At 37.7% G+C, this 21,012-nt stretch overlaps 1 protein-coding gene across 2 annotated transcripts; it reads left to right on the top strand.

Annotated features, from left to right (window-relative positions):
- The first annotated feature begins 16 nt into the window (after window positions 1–16).
- On the top strand, window positions 17–12,274 carry LOC148741079 (angiopoietin-related protein 7-like). Of its 2 annotated transcripts, XM_088733593.1 has the most exons (4): window positions 17–3,311; window positions 10,443–10,649; window positions 10,832–11,215; window positions 11,958–12,274. In XM_088733593.1, exons 2-4 carry the CDS (start codon window positions 10,553–10,555, stop codon window positions 12,206–12,208), a joined length of 732 nt encoding a protein of 243 aa, XP_088589719.1. In that variant the 5' UTR covers window positions 17–3,311; window positions 10,443–10,552; the 3' UTR covers window positions 12,209–12,274. The 2 variants fall into 2 exon arrangements, with proteins under 2 accessions (XP_088589719.1, XP_088589714.1); XM_088733588.1 differs by lacking the exon at window positions 17–3,311 and having other exon boundaries at window positions 5,226–10,649.
- The last annotated feature ends 8,738 nt before the right edge of the window (window positions 12,275–21,012 follow it).

Here is a 21,012-nt window from a genome sequence, read left to right on the forward strand (position 1 = left end):
ACTGTTCACAAAGCGCTTGCAAATTCGTGTGCAACGAATTTTTTTTTTTTTTTTACCCAAGAGATGACTAACCAAACTCCTGTTGGTCAAAACTTCATCGGAATTGTTGAAATAATTTCATGTCGACCAGACGGTTTGGAACCTGTCATCTGGCGGCCCCCTTTTCGAGTTTGAAATGCGGCGGCAGCGGACTTGAAATAGCGGTGCTCAGTCAGCGATTTACCCGAGACTAAGTGAATTGTTTTACGTTAACTTACTTGTTCATAAGAGATATAAGAGATTTGAAAGCGCGAAAAAATCGCTTAATCATTCAAGGTCATTCTGAGCAGTACGGTGCATATGTCACTTGTATTTACTTGAAACGCGCACTGAATTTACTTGAAACCGCTGATTTCTTTTCTTTTTTTCTTTTTTTTCTTTTTTTTTGATGACCTAATAGCTATTAGAAGATATAGTTCAGCCCTAAATATTCTCCGATTCTTAGTTTTTTGACATAATATTTCGACATCTTTTTAAAATTTAGACTGGTAGCTTTGCTTGTATATATAAGTTTTAGGTTTCTGTACACTTCGCGTGTTTGGTAACAAATAATTAAAAGTCAACTAACCGACATGGAGTAGTTTTCTCCAAGCCAAAAAAAAAAAAAAACACTATGAGCCTCCCCCGGCTGCGTATCAAACAGGTTTGACCGTCCCCAATTTGTAAAATATTTACTAATGACCCTCCCCTCCGAAGCCCCGGCCTACCCCCCCCCCCCTCCAATAAAACACGTACCTTCCCAAAGTATGGCTACTCGATTCCAATGTACGGCTGCGAATTATTGACATTTGTGACAGGCTGTACGCATGAATAAATATTTGATTGATCTGCATTTAGAGGGTTTTGACTGTTTTTCAACTGGCGCGCGGAAGAAAATGTAGCGGTGAACAATAAAGACAATAGAGTGTTTCTGTCTCGGAACTATCGGTCTGATAGTTTCTCGACAGATACACTCTATTGCTTAATAAGTCTTTCTTGTTCCGAAAAGAAAAGAAGAATTAAGGGCTACAAAAACATCAAGAGAAAAACAAACAAATTAGCGACCACCTAAAACAGCTTCGCGCCTGAGGGAACAATTAGATAATTATTCACATTTGGATCCGTTTTGATAAATCAAAACATATGAAAAGGACCGTTGATAATTGATTCCTTCGAATTAACATGTTGAAGCACGCGAGACATCAGCCAGGCTTTTACAGAACGTTGCTGAATAATATTTGCGATCGCGCCTGTAATTCAAAATACCGTCCGGAGGTAAAGCCAACTGCAATGGGGGTTTACGAAGTACAGCGAATTGTTGCAAAATGAGTTAAAGGAAGAAAAACAGAATACTTCATCTACTGGCAGAATTACCCCCCTTGTGAAAATACGTGGGAACCAGCGGAACACTTGCCGGAAGATCTGTCATCACCACCTTAGTGAACAGCCCTGTCGATGAATGTAGAGAGAGAGAGAGATTGTCTTTACTATTCAAGAAGGGTTTAAAACTGTCCCCGGCTTCCAATGAAACTGTCACCGTGCGGCTCGATGTACTGCGAGCGATCTTTCCTGAGTTGCTGTCAGATCTCCGGGGGAGTCTATACCTCGCTAGTGGAGACGAGCTGATAGCAGGAGGCCTTGGTTCTTCTTTGAAAAAAAGGGTCTGACTATAACAGGGGGTGTCTGTCAGGTCGACGCTCCTGTCCGCCAGAAGCTGTTTCTTCGAAAGTCGCCTGCCTTCCTTGACGAGCACAGCCACAAAACGGCTTCCCGTCAAGTGGAAAGAGTTCAAGTAAAGTTCGCGAAGAGTTATTTCGCCGGAATTTGCAGTGAGCAGAAAGCTGTGTTATACAACGGCTTTTTTATAAGCCATCAATCATGATAAAAGCCCGTGGCCAACTTCACTCTTGTTAAGTAAAGTTAACCGTCTTTATGATTTTATTTCGAAAACCAAAACAAAACAAATGAGGACCATAAAAGAACAATTAGGATAATTTTATTGCGAAAAAAATTAACAACTCATGTTTGTAACACAATATTTAGGGACGGATTTCTTCCCTGTCTCTGCGGCCCTACAAAAAAAAAACCAAAAAAACAAACAAAACAAACAAAAAAGACAAAACAAACAAAAACAAACAATGTAAGGTTTTGGAGTGCTACAAGTTAAAGGCAAATTTGGCTGCTTTGCGCTTTCCTAGCAGATTATAACACAAGACCGCTCCAATTACTATTATTACTCTAGAGTGTCATGTGACACAAATATTGTGAGACAAATCTTCTCCAAAACTACCTCTAGCTCCTTTCAATGCTTTAAAAATTTTGCGATACCAGGAACCATGTGAAATATTATAATAGGCTAAAAAACCAGATTGACTTACTCGAAATGTTTCTGAGGCTCAGTTGGCACGTGATATTCTTGTCCCCCGTGCATACTTAGCGTAGATAAGCTCGAGAGGGGAGCTTATTTTTACTTTCAATTGCAAAAAAAATGTGCAAGAGAAAAAATAACTTACTTTTAAACTTACTCTGTGTGCCTGTTCCATAAAATAGCTTTAAAAGTGGTAGGGATACTGTTTTTGTTGATTTTCAATATTTTTCTTTAGTAATTCCTGACAGTCACGAATAAAACCGTGGGATGAAAACAATAAAATTACTAGAATAGGAAAGATGGTAGATTTTGAGTTCCCTAAATCAAAGAAATGGAGGAAGATGTCTTTCGTCTTGTCACGAGCCTGGGACAAAGTCCCCAATTGTTCTTAAACAAATTAGAGCTAGGAACAAGCGTAATATATTCCAGATCAGGCAGCTGTTGAGTTGATAAAGAGGAATTTCTTTCTTTTTTTTTTTTTTACGCATTGGCCACGACACAAGACACGAAACATTCTAAGATTTTGACGCTTTCAAAATGAAGGCTAACTATTCTAAGACCAATGCAAAGGTTAAATTTATGAGTTTTTATGCTTAACAATTAAATCTTTTTGCCGTTTTACGGCTAACAGTTTAACCCCATGTAAAAGTAAGTGCGAAAGTAAGTGTCAAATAAGACTGTAACCGTGAACATGGCTATATAAAAGCCAGGAGGTCTAGACTGCTAAATGTTACAACTTCCGAAAGTAGCTGCGAAATATTTTAGGGTTTGATTAACGTCTCCGTGATTAGTTCCTTTAAATTAAAAATAAAATTAGTCAGCGTTTCAGTTCAGGATAAGACCCCATGTAATCAAGATCGTTTCTAAGCTAGAAGACAAGTTAGACCGTAATCCTCGATAAAGTAGTCAAGACCCGCGAGCGTTGGTAAGCAAGAATTTAATTTGTGATTATTTTAACTCGTAGTTGTGATTCAAAGCAAAACCTATCGCTGGTTTTTTACTATTCTTGGTTCTTTTAACTGCCACTTGCTCGTTGCCCAAATCGATATTAACCGTGAAGAGGTCATTTTTTCACGTAGCGATTTCAGTTAACCGCTTCGATATAAGAACAAAGGCTGCTAGTTTCGAAAGAAACTGTTTGGGGCTGCGTCGGCGGGAGTAACGAAATAATTTGGATATATCAACAAAGTTCAAATGATAAATTGGCCACCGTAATGATTACAAAAGCTGACGTTTCGAGCGTTAGCCCTTCGTCGGAGCGAAATATATACATAAGAATCGATATAAGAACGCCTCAAAGAATAGGAAAGGAATAAAGAAAGAAAAGATCCTATATTGGTTTGGTGTTTATCGCATGCGTGTGTATCAACCCGAGAATCGAGTGCAAATTCTAACTTGAAAGGGAACATTTACACTCGTTCTGTCCAGTTGTATGAGTAACGTAAATTACGAAACTTAGCGAGCAAACATTTCCTAGAATTAACTTACTTCAGCAAAATTTAAAAGATGTTGGAGTTAGGCTTAGAAACCAATGATTGACTTATCTTAGTTAGTTGACTTCAGTAGTGAATGGCTGTCCATTGCCACCAGAAATAACTACTTTGCCATTGTTCTGAATCTTCACAGAGGCTGCTGGTGAGTTTGGGCTTTAGCTCTTTTAAGAAGGAGAAATGTCGTCCCTGTTTATGTAGTTTACTTATGTTCGTCTGCGTTCGTTCCTGCAACTCAGCCGCCTTTAACAGCTCACTGTCGTGGCCTGTAGCGAAGTAACATGAGGAAATTTAAAAAGAATAAAGCGAAGCAAAATTCAAGGTTAAAACAGATAACTTACTAGCAAAAAGGAATAAGAAACTTCAAATTACCTTTCACCGGAAAGCAATGCCAATAACAGCGATAGTTATCCAGACAAAGCAGGAGATTAGTTCTATAAGATACTTTACCAGCGAGTCTGAAGACTGGTTGGATTTTTAAGTGTTATTAGTATGAAGCGATACAGATAATTATTGTGTTTTGAAAATATTCATACACTCACCGCCGACGTGCGGTGCCTTCTCATTTTGGTAATTATTCGCTCTGATGAGAATTTTACCTTTATAGACTGATTTTTTCGCCATTCCACCCTTCTGATTTTCTGTGCCTTTAAGAACGGGTGTCCGTAATCAAAATATGAAAACATTTGTTCATTTCATATACTTGCAGTTTTATCATCAAGTTATCTCGTGAACAGGCACAACCAAACGTACTAAAGACGTGTAATAGAGATCTACTATCAACTGCTATCAATAAAGGCTTAATTCAAGATAAATTATAAATGAACCGATCATGTTGGACGGTCTCAAATATTGCATATTCTCCGCGCCCTCAATCAATCGCTTATATAATAATCTTTGTCGAGCCTTTGCGCAGCAAACAATTCACAATTTCTTCGATTTCCACTTCCTTTGTAAACATCACTAAACAAGCGTTATTCTGTTGCAACAAAAGCTACTTCAATTTCCCAAACAGCTCTAATTGTTTACACGAAAGCATTTTCAATGAAACCCACTTTATTATTATTATTGTTATATTTTTATAACTCAGTCATTTGAAACTTTTACAGGCACATGTATGTTTACCTGAAGTATATTCCACTATCTTGCATGTGCATTGCATTAAAGTTATGCAAACAATCAACCACTCTTCTTCCATTCATTTTTTTAAGATTAGCTTAGCTTTGCTTTACATACACATCACATGCGCTGCCGCTGTAAGGATAATTATGATCCCCATCAGTAATATTACATCATATCCCTACAGAACATTATTATGAAACATTCCCATTTGACTTGTAGGCATTTTCTTTCAAGGTGGCAAAATATATGTATATTGCTGAAATTAGTAAGAATTTCTTATTGACTAAAACTAGTGTAGTCATACCAGTGCTCCCCTCCCCAGTAATAAGTTGGGAAAAGGACATTTGTATGGTGCTTGTTTACGTTTGGGAATATCCCATCCCTGATGTTTATTTGACTGGATGGGCACAGCAGTACACAGGCTAATTACAAGCTTTTGGTTACTCCTCATGACTTAGTGTTAACTGGGAATTGACAGCTGGCTTAATCTAATCAATTTTCTCCTGAACATTTTTAATAAACAACTTTGACTTCAGGAATACTTCTGATAATTTCCCTCTGACATTTCTAATTTGGAAGATTAATCATCATAATCTTTATGTTCTTTCCACCTCCATAAACACCCAACATAAGTTCTTTGTTTATAATTCAGGCAGCTTCTGAATATAAGAAATCAAGTTTAGAAGGTAGTTGATTCATTCAAGGCTGTTGCAATAAGAGAAAAGACAATACAGTGCTTTATTCACATAAATTGATTAAATTATATTATTATAATTATTTTACCTTACAGTACTTTTGTTTTTTAAACATTTTTTTTAAATTTGTTTTCTAGTAGTACCAAGATGGTAATGTTACTTTGTGAATCAGGGAGCTATATAAACCAGAAGTATTCTATTAGCTTACTACATTTTATGTTGCAGATGGCAGTAAGTTAGTAAAGAAAGAATAGAAAAAGCAAAAATAAATAAAACAAAATGATTAGTGAGGGAAGAGCAGCATAAAAAAAGACATACTACAAATTGTTCATAATTGTGATGGAGAAAAAATACTTGTTGGGAAAGTAAAATTATTGCTCAGAAAAAAAATTACAGCTTAGAAAAAAAAAAATTACAAACTAAGGAGGAAAGTGAAAACTTAATTTACTACCATTACAATGGAAATTTTGTACTCAAACATACCTCGGTTTATTCTTCCTCTGGTTGAGCCAATTTTTGTATTTTGGGGGGCTTCAGTCCTAAACATGTTACAGTCATAGGTTTTTGGCCTAGTATGATACGTACAATAACGAGTGGGGATAGGGTGTCCGTGCAACACGGGCATGTTTTGTCTTCTCGGCGAATCTGACCGGAATGCCGTTGACTTACCGATTTATACGGTTCAAGCCACTGCTTTATAAACCTGATGGTGCAGCGTCCTCGGATCACCGCTTCAGCCATTCAAAAACCGTCTCTTTTTTAGCCTTAGTGCTTACGCTCTTCTATAAACAAAACTTACGTGCCACGGAGCCGCCAGCGAAAAACAACAATTTCATATCGTGTGCAACTTCAGTTCGGCTTTGGCAAATTATATAATTGAACTTGAGAACTATCCAAAAGGTGAACGGAGATTCAAAGCTAAGTTTACAGTATTCTTTCTAAGTTTTGCCTTTTTACGCTGTCGATTTGACTCACGGCGAAAACATTGTAAAAGTTAACGGCATTTTATGGTTTCGTCGAGGTGTCCGCTGACCAATAAAATACTGTATCGTGCCTTAAAAAACGTATTTCCGCGGTGTCCATGTACCATGAACATTAACAACCATTGCTTGTTTCTCCTGGAAGACCTTTTTACATTATGATCGGAATTCCTTCACTAGCACGAGAAATGAAACGCTGAACCAGAAAACGTTTTCAAAGACTAACGTGTCAAGTCTCGGAGAAAAAAAAAAACAAAAAAACAAAAAACAAAAAAAACAGAACAAACAAACAAAGAAAAAAACAAAAAGCATACGAACTTTCTTCTGATGTCAGATTTATCGTACTTCGACTTTGCTATGGGGACTATAGGAAACAATGAGATTGAAACACTTGGTAAAGTAAAGCTTACAAACAAATAAAAAAATTCCCCCTTGGTCTCCGCGTTTTATAAATATTAATTTTTGCCTGGTTAAAATATGTTTTTTTACTCTTTTCTTCTGCTGGAATGAAAATATTTTAATGAGATATTTGTTTGCTGACATCTAGAACAGTTGGAATACTTCTTAACAAAAGTAAAGAATGGGTGAAATCGACACAAGGTATTAAATTCCCACGCACTTTTTCCATTCTTCCTGTTTTCTCATGGCGTCATCTAATAGGATTCGGTTAGATTAGATGACATAAAAAAACTTTTAACCCCTCCAATTCTCTTATGAATACACCGAATGCAAATATGGCGTCCAATTTGAGTTGCCATTGTTCTGGACTGACTGGCCTCTCACACATGTAATAATCCTTTTGTATTTTCACGTGAAGACGAGGCTAGTCAGTCCAGAACAATGGCAATTCAAATTGGACGCCATATTTGCATTCGTTGTATTACCTGCAATTGCAAAGTGCTACAGAATAAGGTCGTACGCAGCTATTCCCAGAAACATTCCCGGCCATTGTAAAAACGTAATGAGCTAGATCAATCAAATATTTATAATCTCTGAGGTCTACTGATCCTTGAAAGATTTGGTGGAGCATATTTGTCTCCTTCCTGTTGCCCCTTAATGGAATCCACTAGACCAATTGGTTGGAGGTAGAAAAAAAATTCAAAAAGCGAAGAAACTAACTTTTAAAAATATCGGCAGGACAAGTTTCACAAATTGTGAAAACTGTGGAAGATGTCACTGAAGCAAGTTGGAGAAGATTAAAATTAAAGTCAAATACCCCCTCCTAATTTTCAGCAGTTTCTAGTAATTAACTGTTAATTATTTGATAAATTTTAACCAATGTTCCTGTGCATTGTATCATAAAAGCCGTTGAAAATTATGATTAGCCTACAAATAGCTGGATAACAAAGCATACTCTTTTCTCCGACGGGAATGCCAAAATGAATAATTCTCTTCATCAATATAAAGGCTCAAAAGTCGGCATGATAGTAAATAAGACCTTCTTATTATTATTATTATTATTATTATTATTATTATTATTATTATTATTATTTTACTTCAATGTAGACGGAGATCCAAATAAATTGAGAAGTTACCTTTAATTTTCGCTTCTTCAAATATTAGTCCAGAAAGGAATAGATATTCATTTATCACTTATTGTGTAATAATATATTTTGTGTCAAAGAATAAAACATTCTGAATGTCATGTTAACGGAGGAAATCCTCGACTCCCACCTTTTGCACCTGTTTTCCTTTCGTTTCCAAAGTGAGGGGCGTCAGTAATGTAGTGTGTAGTGTATAACCGCTTAAAAAAACTCGCTCGTCCTGTTTCATGCGACATCCGCGAAGTTAAGCTCACTTCACACGTTAACAACGCCCATGCGTTTTATCGTTATATATTAAAAGTTTCCTCTCTACGTTTTATTTCGGAACTATCTTCCTTTTTCCGATTGACATTGTTTATCGACCATTTTGCTGTCATAATATGCAAGATATGTCATTTCGTTGGGAATAAAATTTTAGTCCACTCGTCATCCATCTCACCCATTTTTCTTTTGAGGGAAAATAATTCGAGAGTCGGTCTCTGTGACTCTTCCAGGGTCCGCCTATACTGGCAGCAACTTAGAGAACGTATGGCTTCTACGAGAAATTCCCCTTCCGTTGCAAGTATTGTAGCCAGGACAAGCAGCGCAAGCGTCAACTAAAGCGCGAAAGATCAGCTGGAAAACAAGGATCCGTTTCTCCGTAGCAACTTGCGCAATAGTTATTTTATTACTTTTTAGAGTGAGAATGGTTTGTGATTGACATACTAATCAATCAGTGAAGTTTTGGACTAAGGATTTTAGTTTAATGCGACCGCTGTCAAAATTTAGAAAGTGTGAAATTTTTTTACAAATTTTTGGATTGCCAAAAGTTGGAAAATATTTGAATTCGCTTCGAAACAGAAGATTTAGCCCTTCTTTGAATGAAACCTTAGTATCGAATTATCCTTTCGTTATTTTTTCCTCGCTTTTTCACCGATAGTTTGGAGCAGCTGGCAAACTTTGGGTTACCCAGAAAAAAATTTACATATTAACTTCGGATTTCGATCGACAACCGTGTTAGAGTTGAGCCACAAAAAAAATTCGACAATTTTTCTTGTGACTTCTAAATTTGATTCGCGTCTTTCCTTTCCTTCTTTGTGGAAATGATCTTTAGCTTTCTTTAATTTTTTTTTTTCCGAAAACACAGCATCAAAAAATAGTTATTAAGCATTGCGTTTGTTTTTCTCCTTTCCAAAAAACTCAGATGTATTTAAAGGTTCGTCAACGAATACTAAATATGTCATTCGAATTCGGGCCCCGCACATTAAGGCAAATGAGGAAAACATCACGATCCTCCCTTTTGAAGTCTGGCTAATCCTGCTCATTATCATAAACGAAAATATCGATTCTCCGGCAGGATCTCAGTGATTACGACAAATTAAATACGTGGACCAACATCCTCATCTATTTCACATCCACGGACATTTTGCTTGCTTCCGTCAACTTTGAAATTGTCGGCTTCCGACTCAGGTTCAGGCTCGGAAACAGCTGGTGTTCTTGACTCATCCTCAATTCGGGCCCTGACGTGTTTTCCTTTCTTGAATCGCATGTTGATTTTTTCTGAGTTGGAAGTTCACACCTCCCTATTTTGAAAACAGCTTGCATTTTTTAATTGAACTTCACTAAGGGTACACTGTGGAAGTTATGTGGGAAAGCGCCATAAGTCGTCCGCTGACTAACACAAGATAATTTCATGTAAGATTCCGGTAGCCTTACACTGAGAACTTCTCATATCATCATGCGTTCACGCCAAAACTTAACAGAACTTTTTTTTTTTTTCTTTTTTTTTGCCTTGGTCCAGGGAAATTTTTTTAATAAAATAAAAGGAAAAATAGAGTTGGTCGCATTTTCCATGCGGTGCCTCTAAAGATTATATGAAACTAAACAATTGTTAAAAAGTAATGAAGCATCACATTTTTGTGTTCATAAAGTTTGTTCAGTAACAAGAAACATCAAATTTTTGTGTTCATAAAATTTGTTCAGTAACAAGAAGCATAAAAAATTCGTGTTCATATTTTCTTAAAGTTGAAAATAACCAACCGTAACGAACGCTGGAAGTCTTCCTTTTTTCTCTGTGAAAAAGGAAATTTAAGGCGTGGGATGTTTTTCTTCCCTTCCACGTGCACTAACCTTCCGCATGGCAATAGAAAGAGATACTTGAAGTTCTGATTATTTGAATAAAATTGTCCAGGACGTAATACGAAAATAGCTGCTTAGCACTGACAGATAAATATTCTCTTCCTTAGAAATGGTTAACATCGGGGAGTATAAATTCAGTTGGCTGCAGCAGTTCTTCCATCATAACTTTCTCACTACTTTCAGAAGTTCAATTTAAGGTAGTTTCAACACTCGAACAATGCCCAGTGTAATACCGAGCTCTCTCAGGGTTTTTCTGCTGGTGGTGTTGGTTACTAGGAGTCAAACCTTGGGCGGCCCAATCAGATCGTTTGCAGGTAAATACGTTGCTATTTCTTTTTCCTTGTATAAAAGTTATATTTCTCTTTTGCCAGTACGAACGTGAAATGTACTTTGTTTGTAAAAATTTAGATCTGGTCTTCGTTCTACTCATACTTGCCTTTGACTAAGTCGATTTCTTTTTTTTTTTTTAACCAATCACATCTTTTTCTTTCAACAGCTAATTGTGCTGAGCTGTACAAGGCTGGCAAAACCTCCAGCGGTGTCTATACGATTGATCCTGATGGTTTAGGTGACTTTGATGTGTACTGTAATCAGAGCACTACTGGAGGAGGATGGACGGTGATCCAGAGGAGACTGGACGGCTCTGTTGATTTTAATCGTAGCTGGTGCGACTACAAGCATGGCTTCGGCAACGTGAGTGGTGAATATTGGTTGGGACTGGACAAGATAAATCGCCTCACTTGGCGAACAAAGAACAAGCTCCGAGTAGATCTGGAATTTAGAGTCAAGCAGGAAGTTCATCATCCCTACGCTGAGTACGACTTGTTCGTAGTTGAATCGGAATTGAAAAATTATTCCTTGACTATCGGAGAAATGTCAGGTTAGTTATATGTTACGTCATAATTATTATGATTAACATAAATTGAAATGACAAATCGATTCATCGGCTAGATGTTTTACATCGAAAGTTACCCTTACCGAATTTTTATCCGTTGTGCAAACGCCGTAAAAGTAAGGCAATATTTTCAGTTAATTTGGTAAGACATGATTATTACGATTTATGGATTAATGTCTAAAGCATCAAATCGACGATTCAGATAAACTTTTAGGCGGGGAAAGATCAATTGGTTGTAAGCGATGTGACAGTCAAATTGATGATTTAGGTGAAGTCGATAAGGTGTTGGTAAGTTCTATTCAACAGAAGCAGGCACTAGAATAAGGCAGTTTTGTGATCCAAAGCTTTAATTGCTCATACGTAGTATATTGGAAAGTAAAGCCCTTAATCGATGCGCAATTCGCAACTTGCCTCTAGATGATTTGGTTATATCAACTAAGTTGAATTGTAAATTGGCACCGTAACGAGTTAAAAAGCTGACATTTCGAGCGTCAGCCCTTCGTTCTGAAATTACCTTGTTATCCCCGCCGACGCAGCACCACAGTTGTCTTTAAATGGACAACCAATACATTGATTGGATGTCCCTTGATCAGAGGTCTTCCTGAAGCGCTGGTGTGCCGTGTTAAGAATTTTTTTTCCTATAGGAAAAGCGCTATATGAATTACCATTATCATATTATCATAAAAAATTACCTTAATCATATATTTTTCTTTCTTTTTCTCAAAAGGAGATGCCAAAAATTCTTTAGATACCAATCGCCACGCTGAATTTTCAACCATAGATAAAGGCGACACAAAATGCACTAATAGATTTGGTGCTTGGTGGTATCCTAAAAATTCAACTCTCTGTGGTAACTCAAACCTCAACGGTAATTATCACCAAGAGAATGGTATAAGATGGGATCTATGGGCTAACGAACCTAATATACTCACCACCAAAGCTGAAATGAAGATCAAGCCGGAATGTCCCGGAAAATGATTGATGTAAAATGTATGGGATCGTGTTGAAAAGTCTACAACAAAATAAATTTGCAGTGTACTTGTTGATTCTTGTGTAACTAGTTGAGTGTGGGAAGGTTGTCGAATAAAAGTGGCAATGTATAAAAGTTTTGAAGAAGAAATTTTCCTTCAATAGAAACTAGTAGTTCGTGCCATTGACGGGGTTTACAAAGCAATAGCAATAAAGCTCATGAAATAAATACAAAGTTAAAGAAAATAAACATTTATGCAGGGACATGCGGTAGATAGTGGAGCTGTTACTCGCAAAAACCCGCCAAAAATGTTTTCCTCGCACCAGAGTAACACGATCGGTTAGTCATGAGGGCCGTACATATATCTTATTAACCAAGCGCGAGGAGCGTACTGGGATAATATCGGCCCGAGGTCTTGACAGTACGGACCGAGCGCAACGAGGTCCGTACAAAAAAGACCGAGGGCCGATATTCTTCCAGTACGGTCCCGAGCAAGCTTGGTTAATAAGAGATTTATTATACGACTGAGTTCAAAGGGACACAAGTGCAGTATCATTAGAGACCATTCGGGACAGTGCCCCGTCCAATACTGAGAGAATATTGACCGGCAATAGAGTATTTTGATTTAGTTATTGGCCCTCTGACTGCCTGAGTCGTGTAATAATGGGGATTATTGACTTGAGGTCGAAGCAGTACTGACTGACCAAGCGCAGCGAGTTCCGTACAAAAACAACAACCGAAATCGTATGGCAGTTAAAACTTTCATCAGTTAAGTTGAGTTGAAAATTTTATTAACTTAAAAGGATTTACAAATCATAAAAAAAGGAAAACTTGACCGAGTTTCTTTAGCTAACAAGCATAGCAACACCCATCAGAGCAAATTTTACAGGCATTGAGGCATATATTTAGATTTTAAGGAAAGCGACAAAACTTTTGAGTCTGTAAAACAGCTAAGGGTTTTTTGTCTAGATTGAACTGTCATAAGTTTCCTTATACGCAGAATCAGAAGGTTTGGGAAATCAGTATTCTATATGCACCTTTGAATCACATAACAAAACGAAGAACTCTCCTTGATAATATGGCTCGTACATTCCACAAAACGAAATATTATATCATTATACGACTGTGTGTAAGATTCTACTGACCCTAAGTGCTGTCGCTTGATAATTTTAAGAACTATTATAGTGTAGCAAGCTGAATGCAACACATTGAAGTTAGTTTCAGATACTAGAACGAATTTTGCTATGTTGTGAACTAAATGATTACCTGAGCTCTGAACACATTCTCAAGTACTCTTTGGCTCTACCCGCTCACTTCAAATCTGCCACTCATTTCATCGTCTGTGATGTTGATAAATGTCCTCTGAAATTGATGAATCAAAGAGAAGAAGAAATGTCAGGTTAGATGAACACAATATACGATAATGGTAATGACAGCAGATATTAAAGATCTAAGTAACAAGGCGACAGAAGAAGGTAAGAAGGTGTCAAAAAATGAGGGACAGCTAACCAAGCAAGAAGTGAACACCGTTTGAACCAAAATAATCTCATCAATATTTTATTTCAGTACTACTTATATTTTGTTTCATCTTCCTTTCGAAAGCAATTTTGATGTAAATGTAATTTGCTTCGTCATTCGAACAATGAGAGTGTTTCAATTTTTGTCGCCGCAAGGTTAACCTCACATGACTCTTCTCAACTCATTGAAAGTCCCTTTTCTCAACACTCAGAGATATAATTTTATAACCTTTTCGAGTCTGATTATTTTACTGTTTAACAGATAAAACCTGGAAAGAATGGAAGAAAGAGCTAAGGAATTGCCTAAATTCAATTGCACTCGCCTTATTTCTTGTAAACAGTATCTCATCAGTGTATACCTGCAAATGCATTGCGGTATTCTTTATTTCTTGGACCTACTTATTCATTTAACTTATTCAATCTTAACACAGCGAAATTGCAGAGCTTCGAACAGCGACATGTCAACTAGGTAGAGTTTCAAATCTGAAGGGGGACAAACCCTTCTGTTATTCCACTCCCGGGACGAATGCTTCAAATTACTGATTTAAATGATTTGGAAATTGTTATCTGATAGAACAAAAAAAAAAAACAAAAAAAAAACTGATAGAATGAATAAATGTAAACATATCAACAAACACTCCTAATCGAGATGCTTAAATGTAAATTTCTTCCGAGCATTATTAGACGACATTTAAAGCTTCTAAGAGAGTAATATTTATGTGATATCTACGGTGGCCCATAGGGGACATGACACATTTTTTTTATCGCGCGATAAATGATAGATTATCGCGCGATAAATGGAAATTATCGCGCGATAAATGAAAAATTATCGCGCGATAATTTTTATTATTATCGCGCGATAATTTCATTATCGCACGATAATATTTATTATTATCGCGCGATAATATTTATCATTATCGCGCGATAATATTTATTATCGCGCGATAATTTATCATTTATCACGTGATAAATGGAAACTTGTCAGGTCACGTAATCGGCTGTCATGCATGTTGTTTCCGTGGACGACAATGACTGCCACAGTTGAGGAGCTGTGTTTTGAGGTCGATAGTTCGTTTTATTCATGTAAAAAGATCATTTAGCAGTACGTTGCAATACTACGACACATAGCTCTTTGAATCAGTATAGTAAACCTTGATTTTGCGAAGTCCGAGCGCGTGGAAATTTTTTATTATTTATTTATATTTTGTGATGACTTTTTGATAATTGCATGACTTACACAGTCACGGTTGTTACACTAAAACCTTGAAATAAACTTTCATCAGTTTGCTCATCTTCCAGTCTATACTATATGCCCTCTAAATTTCATTGTCATTGCTCAAATATTCTGGAAGTTACGGAGGTGAAAGGGGCGGAATTCGCTTTACTCCGCGGTCTGAAAATATTAAAAAAAAGCTCGGGCCGAATAAGGTCAAATTACTTCGTGCACACGAGTAGTTACACAATGCTCATAGGCTTTTAAAGTATCCTCTATTTCGCACAGAAATGTAAACACAGTAACTTTGACACATATGTCACCAGAACTGTCGGTCCTCTTTTGCCAGAAAGGCCTCGCACACAAAGAGAGGGTGGTATTAGGGACACATGAGGCTAGCTTTTCGGGTGTAATTCATTCCCCTTCAAAAAAACATCATACAAGAACTGAACCAACTGTTGTCGATGAGATAAACGAGATCCACGAAAAGGTTACGGGCTTCTAGAGCAGTTGAAGGCACTTGCAACTGTTGCTCTTACATAATTATATCAATCAGTTCTCTACATTCCTCCAAACAATTTGTGGGGCTTGTTCAGTCGCAGCATTCACCATCAATCACATCAGTGTCATCTAGGTCAACTTCTGTCCGGTAATCCGTTGCATTTGTCCATGCAGGAACAGTATTGGTTATCGCCAAATGTACCAGCGATTAAGAATTGACTACAGTCTTGTTGTCCAGAAGGAGACGGTACGAGTCATAATTAAAGAATTGGATCCTGCTGGCGTACAGTCACGATCATAATGTGTTTTTTGTTTGGAGGAATGCAGAGAATTGATTGATTTAATATTTGATAGGATATTTGAGCAATGGCAATGAAATTTAGAGGGCATATAGTATAGACTGAAAGATGAGAAAACTGATGAAAGTTTATTTCAAGGTTTTAGGGTAACACAACCGTGACAGTGTAAGTCATGCAATCATCAAAAAGTTATCACAAAATATAAATAAATAATACAAAATTTCCACGGGCTCGGATTTTGCAAAATCAAGGTTTGCTATACTGATTCAAAGAGCTATGTGTCGTAGTATTGCCACGTACTGCTAAATGATCTTTTTACATGAATAAAACGAACTATTGACCTCAAAACATAGCTCCTCAACTGTGGCAGTCATTGTCGTCCACGGAAACAACATGCATGAAAGCCGATTACGTGACCTGACAAGTTTCCATTTATCACGTGATAAATGATAAATTATCGCGCGATAATAAATATTATCGCGCGATAATAATAAATATTATCGCGTGATACTAATGAAAATTATCGCGCGATAATTTCCATTTATCGCGCGATAATTGCCATTTATCGCGCGATAATTGCCATTTATCGCGCGATAGTTTCCATTTATCGCGCGATAGTTTCCATTTATCGCGCGATAATGTCCATTTATCGCGCGATAATCTTCATTTATCGCGCGATAATTTTTCATTTATCGGGCGATAATTTCCATTTATCGCGCGATAATTTCCATTTATAGCGCGATAATTTCCATTTATCGCGCGACAATCTATCATTTATCGTGCGATATAAAAAAATGTGTCATGTCCCCTATGGGCCACCGTAGATATCCACGCGGCTGCGTACATGCGTGACCATTTTAAATTTCGTGAACAATTTTTGTCATAAAATCCATCGTCTACCGCGTAACGTCTACCGTGTACCGTTTATCGTTTATCGTCTATCGTCTGCTATCTGCCGTCTGCCGTCTATCGTCTCGGTTTTTGTATTTCATGTCCTGAAAGTATTACCTCTTCATTTCTTCTTCCACGTCGATAAAAAATGCCATAGTGCATCCGCACATGAATTCAAGACTATTTATTGGCTTAGCCATTATGGTATATGAGCCAATATACCATAATCTAATATCTGTACATTGTAAAATGCGGTTTCTTCTTACAAAATAAAGTCGAGAAGACTTGTCCAATATCTAGGGAGCGTTCTTTTCTTTTTTTTTAATAAAACAGTTATTCCACTCGCGCTTGTTGGATATGAGATGATTATAGCCAACCCGACGCTACGTTCCTCGTTGGCTATCTATCATCTCATATCCAACAAGCGCGAGTGGAATAATTGTTAAATACTCAGTTCTGCTACATAACTTCCCCTCCAGGAAAATGAATGCCAAGTTACAACATAGTATCACTATGCAACCTCACCTAGATGTTTAATGAACAAGAAAGCAGATTTTGAAGCTATTTACCCAGCGCTGCTCTTTGTAACACAATAATATTTGCCTTTGCTCCCTCTACTAACTATGGTATTCCGCAGAATCAAAGAGGCTATTCACATAAGACTTAATCCTAACGACATCAACGGGGACAGAGCAATAGGGGTGGCAAATGGTAAATGCGAGACTTTGCGAGATGGCGAGACTAGCGTTTTTCGTTGCGAGCCCGAGACAGTTTTACTTTTTAGAATGCGAGACCGAGACTTCAAAGTGTTTTGAGTGCGAGCGCGAGACGTTCGGACTCTTAAATTGCGAGCCCCAGATTTGGTTGAGAGCTATGAGAATGAGCTAAAATGAGCTTGTACAAAAGTCTCACAATGGATCATTTTGTTGTAAACCCTTGTACGAAACATCAGATCTGAAAATCTGTCAACAGTCAATAAATTCTATTTTTTTTCCTGGCTATGACCTAATTTCCGGTCATGAGGTTGCGCCTGGTGGTTTCCCTTTGAGATTTTTTGACTGACGCGCTGTCACTTACAATTCCAGCTGTCAGGAAGTCGTTAAAAAGAACGCGCGCCCATGTTTGAACTCAGTTGAGGTGGAAGCGTTCAAAACAATGGAGGAAACCGAAAAGGGAATAAGGTCTTTTTCTTCTTATCCGAAGCGAAAGCACGAATCACGTAAGTACTCTATAAATGTTGGTATTTATGAATGTGCCGACAATTCGCTGTTTGTCTACCAGTAATACTTCAATCCCGGCCTCGCGAAAACAACGACGCCACACTTGGCCAGTCAAGTCCCGCGATCCTATTACTGTAAGCTACTATGGCTAGCTATGAAAGATCTAGGCCGCAAGTCGCACTGATGGTGGTTTTACATGTGATTGTTTGGATTGGCTTTATGGTTGGGTTTCAGGTGACGTCACAAGCTTTGCTGAAGTTAGTGTCCGCCATGTTGGTGTCCCTCGGGTGTCAAATATATGAATAATTAGTCGATTTCTATAGTGAAGCCCTCTCTCTTATCGCCGTATTATTTCGCCAACTACATGAATATCCAGGAAGAAAAAAGCGATAAAAGTATCTGGCATTCATCTTAAGGTATCCCAGTGCTCTCTGAGTATGCCGAAAGCTTGGAGAGTTAGAAGGAAAGATGTTTGCAAAAGATCTCGGTCATTGGGGTTGACCCTGCAAGCATACCAGCCGAGAAGTTCAGTCCAAAATGCTTGCCTCCTGTGGAAGTGTCGGACTTGCTGAGTTACCTCGTTCTTGAGACCAGCTTCTACACCAAGAAGCAGTTCAAGGCGTTCAAGAGTCTAGAGGCGTTTAATCAAATGGTGTCGGGATTTGTAACCTCAGTTGTAGGCAAAGTAATCGCCGGCAAGTATGCCGTGAGAGCACGAGTTTGGCATTGACAGCATATGAATGATCCTTTAGTGAACATTTGGGTCATTTCCGAAAACGATGGGACTATTTTGTCAGCCCATTGCTTGGGATGCAAAGCTGGACTGGCTGAGTCATGCTCACATATCGCGAGTGTTTTATTTATGTTAGAGGCAACTACTAGAATTCATGGCAAGGTCGCTGGATGTCACGAAAACTCAGACACCGAAAACTCAGGTCCCGCGAAGTGTTCTCCAAGCTTCCGAAGTGCTCCATAATTCGATAGTGCATAGCATAAAGCATGAACCAATTTTTTTATAATATAACCGGTGGAATAATGCAACAAATCCGACGCGAAAGACGAACAACAATATCAAGAGTGATTCTTCAGTGAGGCGAATCGTCACGGCGCTGATGCCGAGTCTTCTTTCGCGTTGTTTTTCTCTTTCTGCCTCATTTAAGAACTCTTGCCCAAGGGTCGCAAAATTGTCTTCGTTTTGGGACTGGTAGGCCGAGTCTCTGTTTGTATCCATTATTATCGTGAAATATTTAAGAATTTTAACAGAGCGACAACAAGGATCTGTGCGACGAAGTACAAAAAGGTAAACAAACGTCCCTTTCGGCTCGTCAAAATCACGCCACATTTTAATACTTTGGTGTTGGAGTAAGCGCATTTGATCCCGTTAACTGTGAATGAAAAGTTCAAAATTAACGAGAAAAATGGAGGAAATCTAAGCTAAATGAAGTCTTGTGTCACTCTAAAATGTTTTAATACTCAACCATCGGACGATTTTGCGAAACGTGCAACTTGCGGCCTTGCTTTTGCTGCTTCAGTTGGATGAAGACCCAAAAGGTCAAAATACACGAGGGATTACCAGGAGTGATCATGAGTCGAGTTTATCTCTTGAATTTTCGAGGAGTCTGAGTTTTCGGGGTGTGAGTTTTCGTGACACCCCAAGCTTACTTGCACTCAGGTAAAATGCTCATGGATTTTGCCGACATAGGTCAATGAAGTGCCGTATGCGAGGGCTAAAGACATCGATTTCTCATCGGCTAAGAAGCTCAAAGAAAAGCTCGACCAAAAAATCGAGGATCTACAACAGCCGCAAGCTTCGAACAATACAACAACTTCTAGTTCCTCCTGTTCTTCCCCTTGATTTGTGATGATCTTAGGTATAGCGCATTAGATCATATATATAATGAATTTTGCGCTATAGAAATAATAAAATTATTAAATTATTATACGAAAAAATCCTTAGTCTTTATGCCTTCCACTTTTGCTCGAACAGCCAACAATAATGCATAAAACCATCCCTTCTTTCTCACATGAACGCTTCGTTAGATACGGTTTGTTTACGCTCGAGGGACACCAAGATGGCGGATAGTAACCGTTGCTAAGGTATTGGTCACGTGGGTGAAACCCAAGGATAGAGATATATAATTGGTTTGGTTCTTCAGACGACGATTTTCACGCTGCATGGAGGAAAAAGGGGGTCGAGGTCAGAAGTAGACACAAATCAATCTCTATTATTATTCTATGATGAACTCTTCTATTATTCTACGATTAATTCTTCACCGAAATCGATCCTGAAAAGAAATTACCTCATATAATTTTGAGTGCTACTTTCTGAGTGCGATAAATTGCATTTGGAATTTGGAAATGATGTCAAAATATAGCTACTGGTTTCCTGTCCAGATCTAATATTCTCGATGCCTGTTGCCTTCCTTGGGTATTGATTGGTCAAGGTTGGCCATAATATAATGATATAATTTTTTTTTTTCAGTAGTTTAGTGTGATTAAATGACGAATAGACGGCAAAAACTAAAATTTGGCAAATTTCAACTTCTTCTTGTTTACGTTTAGCCACTTGGATGAAGTGAAATCATTTACATTTTATGGAAACAAGGTTTTTGAGTGTTATTGATCAATGTCTAATGAGTTGATGATGTAAATTGGCGCCCATAAAAGATATCTAGACTGAAATCTTTCTTTCCTATAGAGGGGAGATCCACTCCACCAATGAAAAACAAATTATAACCCTTGAAAGGTCACCTTTAGAATCTCTTCAGAATGGCAAATTTTCACTCTGAACTCCATTAATAAAACCAACTCATCGACTTAGCACAGCTCACTTCTTACTGCTTTGGCTCAAGATTAATCTAATATGGTATGAGGATAATAATAAAAAAAAAAACAACAACAACAACAACAAGCTTTCTTTCATTTAGATTTCATCTAGATTATCAGTCCAACCATTGATGAGAGCGTTTTCGAGAGCAGATTCAAAACCATTCTGCCGTTTAGCCATGAAATAATTGTTTATTTATATTTACAGCCTAGCAAAGGGTAATGAGATTCTTTAGAAAAAATGACTTTGGGGCGGAAAGAGGAAGGGAAAATAGAAAATAATTATATGAACGATAAAATGGACTGCCATACAATGATGCAGGAGATTTATTCTCGGAAGAGAAC

This window comes from Stylophora pistillata, chromosome 1 (assembly GCF_964205215.1).
Source record: "Stylophora pistillata chromosome 1, jaStyPist1.2, whole genome shotgun sequence".
Taxonomy (NCBI): domain Eukaryota; kingdom Metazoa; phylum Cnidaria; class Anthozoa; order Scleractinia; family Pocilloporidae; genus Stylophora; species Stylophora pistillata.

Bases quoted from the DNA above. Each gene is read 5' to 3' on its own strand.
- LOC148741079 (XM_088733593.1), top strand. From the start codon at position 10,553: ATGCCCAGTGTAATACCGAGCTCTCTCAGGGTTTTTCTGCTGGTGGTG. The intron at 10,650-10,831 runs GTAAATACGTTG...TTCTTTCAACAG, and splicing joins CCCAATCAGATCGTTTGCAG to CTAATTGTGCTGAGCTGTAC. The intron at 11,216-11,957 runs GTTAGTTATATG...TTTTCTCAAAAG, and splicing joins GACTATCGGAGAAATGTCAG to GAGATGCCAAAAATTCTTTA.